Below are 5,741 nucleotides of genomic sequence, written 5' to 3' on the forward strand. Positions count from 1 at the left end.
CTTATTGCCAACTCTAATAGTGGATGTAATAACACTTTGCATGGCAAAAGGTCAATATGGTAGAATCTCTACCATAACTCTAAACCCCTTGCTTTAACCCAAGGATGCTCTGCTAGGTGTTGGTATAATAAGGGCATTAAATATCTCATGGACATCTTGGAACATGATAATCTCATCAACTGGGAGGATCTTAGCAATAAGTTTCGCCTCCCTGCCTTGCATAAGAGAACCTACAATATGATAAAAAATGCCTGTGCTTGTCTAGATCTTCCTAGGAACACTGATGTAGACGCTCACAGATACCTCTCGTTCCGATGGAAGGATGGCTCCCTCTTCTCCAAGGTCAAAGCCAAGTCTATTTACAAACTGCTCACTCATGATACCACGGTGATAGATCATGTTAACTCCCTCTGGTATGTTGACCTTAATGCCTCTGCCTAGCAGAAAACGTTTGAGAAACTATGGAAGTCCCCCATCCCCCCTAAAATCAAATTCTTCAGGTGGCAACTAATGTTGGATAGACTGCCTATTAGGAATAACTTTGCTGCCTTGAACCTATGCTCTGTATGTAGGAAGCCTAAGACTATGCGACACATCTTTTTTGATTGCATTTTTACCAGAGAGGTCTGGCTGATGTTTGGAATGTCCATTACTGAACATGTTTGTACACTTGATATTATTACTGGATTCATTCATGGCCTCAAGAAAGATGCTAACCTATTCTAGAAAATTCTTTCTTCTTTCATACTTTGGTTTATTTGGAAACTTAGAAATGAGGAAAAATTCCAAGGTATTGATAGGACTCTTACTAGGTTTTTTAAGAAACTCATACGTTATAAAATTGTTGTGCAGGTATGCTTTTTGATGAATGTTGAGAGGGAGAAGTTGTTGCGTTTCCTCAGGGATGGCTGAGTAACCATGTTCATATATGAGATCATGAAGGATGGCTTTGAATGGGCTAGAATTGTGGAGAACCAAATGACATTCGATGAGGCTCTAAAGAAACTGATCAAGGAACTCAGGGACAATAGAGGTCCCTACTTTGATAAGCTTGAGATGTTTATCCAGGTCCTAGAGTGGAAGAAGGTGGTGTGGATGGAAGGCCCACAAGGATGGACAACATGGTTGGAAAACTAGGATGAGATTCTACAATAAGTGTTTAGTAGCTCTTTAGTTGATGTTTATGGATCACTATATATACTCTCTCTCGTAACTCCTTTTTGGTAGGAGGATGTCTATGTTCAGTCGAATAATCTCTCTGGTTGATGGTTGAGGCTCTGCCTCCCATGCTCGTTTTTGTATAAACTCTCCTTATTTTGGTCTCTCGATATTTAATATAAAAAAATAAATAGATCAAATACAAATCTTTTAAATAAAAAGATATCACTTATTCCTCAAACCCCCTAGGATCTAAATAATTAAAACTATAAATGCAATTTCAAATTAGCTTTAACTCACCATTTACAATTTTATCATACATTAAAAAAGAAAAATAAAGAAAAATAAAGACCAAATTTGAACCCTTAGAATATGTTAAAATAGAATCAATAAAAATCAAATAAAGTATAAATCTTAAAAAAAAAATCACTTACACATTAATCATTATACAAAACAAATAATTTAAAAAAATAAAAAATATACTAAATAATAATTAAATAATTTTTATAAAAGATTTCAGATCCTATAAAATCTATTTTACTCTAATTAAAAACTAAATAATCTTTATATAATTACAATAATCAATCAACTCTGGAATTTAAGAAGTGTCCATAGACCAAACTTACCAAAATCTCCACTCAACCCACCTACTTCATCTGAAATCTTTGTACTAAACAAAACAACCTAAAATAAACTTTGTACAGATTAAATAATATTTCAAAATGTCTATATTAACACCTATAATGCACCATTGACTGTATTAATTAAAAATTAAAAAAACAATTATAGTCCGAATTAATTAATAAAGTCAAAGGTGCATCTTTTGGCCATCAAACAAATATCACATAATTTTCTTTTGTGAAGAATTTAGGGGAAAAATATATAAAATTGAAAGAAAGTTTTCCCAAACAATAGAGGATAGCAATGCAATAAGTTGTTTTAAATCTGTTATAAATATTTAATCACGACCCATCCCAAAGGCATTCTTCAAATTATTTGCACTTTTGCGTGTAGAGAATGGCAGAAGCCAATGAAAACGGGAATAGGAAGATGAAAAAACGGAGCAGATCAGGGATGAGCATGGAAATGGATGCAGCTCCAGCCGCAAAAGTAAAGCTCCCGCAGGACGATCTTGATCTCAACCTTTCAAGGTACGAGCTACGAGTCAAACAATTTTATTTATGTTAAAATTGATACATTCTAGTGTATGCTGTGAGTATTGGGTTGAATTTCAGGGAAGTAAAGGATATTATCAGTGCAATTCAGCAAATTCGTGATAAAGCTCACAAGGATGGCCAGAAGAAAACTCAGGAGATCATCAACGGGTAAATTATAATTATTCATATTTCATATGTAACATCGCCTTCTTATTTTGGTAAATTTCATTTCAGCTTCCTCCGATTTAGCATCATTCACATATTTCAGAGGCGTTTCTTTAAATAATGTGTTATCTGTCGTCATATCTGACCTGCGTAGAAGATCTTTGAAATGTTCTTGGAAGTCAGATCATTATCAAACTAACTTCCCTCTAGCTTTCCTGAGAGATGCGTGCGACAAGGATTACTAATATAAATGTAGAAAAGAATGAACAATTTCAATCTGAATGAAGATCCATAAGCGAGTCATATCGGTGATTATGTTGTGGTATTTGCGATCCTGACGAGTAAATTCCCGGTTTAAAAGCGATTTTATGGCCTTGCTTAGCTGATTATTTTACATTTTATTTCATTTGCAGCCGAATGTGAAGCTTCCTAAAATTAGCGCTCTAAGTTTTATTCAATCATATTATACTATTTACGCCTTCCTCCTTAAAACCGCTTCAAAATATCACAGATTTACTTTTTCTCGCCAATTTCAAATAGAATATGCTCTTTAAATGTACTTTGATCCTCCTCTGTTTTTCCCGCTCATACTTCACTTATGGAGATCTTTAAATAATCGATGCTTTGGTTCTGTTTTTGTGTCATTTTAAGTTCTTGTGAAGCTGAGTGTAAGATTTGATTTCAGTGTTTCATCTGAAGTGAAGGCCGTGCTAGACGAGGCTAAGCTCAAATATGACAAAGAAAGGTGATCAATCGTTTCCTTAATTTCTCTTCTTTGTGTTTTTCATTTCAAATACTTATAATAGTTGGTACCACACAGGCAAAATTTCATCAAAGTTGCCACGAAGACTTGCAAAGAGGTAATGCAATACAGTGCAATTGAAATTTATAGCACTGCAAAGATTTTCTGTGGAATTTCAAATCCCTGGAAAAGCCGGCCTCCAGTTTTAAGAGTGTTTGATTTTTGCGCTTGCAGTGTGAGAATGCTCTGAAAGTTGAGTCCTCCAAGTTTCAGTCAGCATATGAGAATTTCTGCAAGGAAAAAGCCTCCTTTTTGCAGGCTTACAAGGGCAAGTACTCTTATTACTTTATAATTACATTTTCTGCCATACAAGTTAGTTTTATTTTCGCACTCTATTTCTCTACCTTAGAATAAATAGAGTATCCCCTGCAACAATATCGAGGTTTGTATAAAAGCACGCTACTGTGGCTTTGCCATATAATACTACTAAGTAATCTATTACATAATAAGTATTTTTGATAAAAATGAACCATCATATGGGCTCGGACACTGTTATATAAAACATTACCAAAGAAAAGGGAAGAAAAATAGACGCAACTATTAGACATGATATTTCCACAGTTCATCTCTCTTATGAGCTCTCAATTTTTTTCATAGAATTTGAATAAAAATGTAGATTTAAAAAACCCAAATATATCTAGACTAAATCTGACAGATAACTAGCTCAGCTTTGTAGAAATACACCCGCCGTTCACTATGTACTTTTTAGAGTTTCCAGCTTTGCAGGTTTCACCATTTCAATTAAGTTTTTTTAGCCAGTTGTGGACATTAATATCTTAGTTAAATTCGCTACTAAAACATTTCTATTATTGAAAAATATTATAATGATCTGTCCGTAAGTGAGGGTGTTGCGGCCCCTTTTGACCGGGACACAGTCAGAGGCCCAATCCCGCGCAAGAAGAGGTGCTCTGTTTCACGTTGCATTAACGGCACATAAGACAATTAGCCTTGAATTCATAGTACATGTGTACATAAAATTAATGAAAATATGTCTGTAAAAACCAATCAAATTATCGAAGTCCATTGCATACGAGTGCAGAGATATATTCCAGATTTGAAGATGACAAGGAGAAGCTCCTTATCCAGTACGAACAACAGAGTAAGCACATTTTTTGATTCAGGCGTTTATTGAAGCCCAACCTGTGCTTGGCTTACACGTTTCTTAATTTCTTTCACAGGAAAGAAAGAAAAGAACGGCCTTGTAGATCTACAGAAACTTTGTTCTGACAAGATTGCAGCAGCTGAGGATGATCTCAAAAAGCAAAAGCGGGTATTGCTGCAATTACATTTTATATTAGTAATAAATTTTTTATTTATTTGAAAATTCATCTATAAACAGGTATTTAAATTTTTTTGAACTGTAGAATTCCATTCCCGTTTTATACTCAAGAAAAATTTATGTTCGTTAAAGTTTATAGAGTTTCCAGGTAGGAAGACATTAAAGAATTGATAATGATTATACTAATTCAAAGTTTATGTGCTCTGTTGTGGTTGGGAAGGATGACAAGTCGTTCAGCATTCTCCGCAAATCTCTCGATTCTTTTCTCGAAAGTGGCTCCGATGAAGACGACGACTTAGAAGATAATCATGGATTCGACTAACGAACAACAACAAATGTTATTCATTTTGATGCGGTCCGTGAGCTTTAAATGTGTTGACTGCTTCAATATGTGAGATGGGTTAAACAGACAACGTGTCCGTCATGCCACCACATGAGATTCTATTCACGGGCTTGGCCATCTTTCTTACTAAAATAGAAAACAATCTCAAAGCTATGTTATTTGAATGCAAGCTGTTGCTTTACTTAACGTATCAAATCGTTTTGCTTATCGAGACGTAAGCTGCAATGTGTTTGTATCTGTGATCATGGTTAAGTCGACATATTACTGGAATAGTGCATGCATTCGTCTCGGAATTAAAACACTAGTTTTTTAAATCCACTTACACAAAGAATCATGAACTTCAATTGTTTTCTGCAAAAGCACTTCTTTATTTTATTATTGATGATTATCTGGTCTGCTATTAAATATAGAGCAAATGTTTCTTTAATATAAATTACAGAAATAAAGGAGTACATTATTAATACAAGAGCTGCGATGCAGCTGGAGTCCCTGCCATTTGCCAAAAAAAATTGGAAATTAGTAAGAATCTTGTAATAGAGCAGCACTGTGGTAACAGCAATGCTGGATAGCACAGACAATGAGGGGTGAATTAATTAATAGAGGCAAAATGAAGTCATTTGTCTAGGCTCTAGTTTCCTTAAGGGACAAAAACCCCGAAATAGTTTCGGAACATCAATAATCGTATATTCATTCTTCTAAGGAACATGTTTTGGGGTTATGCACAACATCAGTAGTTTCATTCTTCTATTTGAAACTTTCGTGTAGTGACATCAATTTTATGCCTTTCTCCATTCATAGGCAGGCAGTGACAAATATTTCTAGATGAAATACTGTGAA

At 34.7% G+C, this 5,741-nt stretch overlaps 1 protein-coding gene across 1 annotated transcript; it reads left to right on the forward strand.

The window, feature by feature from the left end:
- Positions 1-2,128: 2,128 nt before the first annotated feature.
- Positions 2,129-5,176, forward strand: LOC131039163 (uncharacterized). The gene is made up of 8 exons (XM_057971842.2): positions 2,129-2,309; positions 2,394-2,483; positions 3,166-3,225; positions 3,301-3,340; positions 3,457-3,550; positions 4,322-4,381; positions 4,461-4,552; positions 4,782-5,176. The coding sequence occupies exons 1-8, from the start codon at positions 2,176-2,178 to the stop codon at positions 4,881-4,883; spliced, it is 672 nt and encodes a 223-aa protein (XP_057827825.1). The 5' UTR covers positions 2,129-2,175; the 3' UTR covers positions 4,884-5,176.
- The last annotated feature ends 565 nt before the right edge of the window (positions 5,177-5,741 follow it).

Source organism: Cryptomeria japonica, chromosome 1 (assembly GCF_030272615.1).
Source record: "Cryptomeria japonica chromosome 1, Sugi_1.0, whole genome shotgun sequence".
NCBI lineage: Eukaryota > Viridiplantae > Streptophyta > Pinopsida > Cupressales > Cupressaceae > Cryptomeria > Cryptomeria japonica.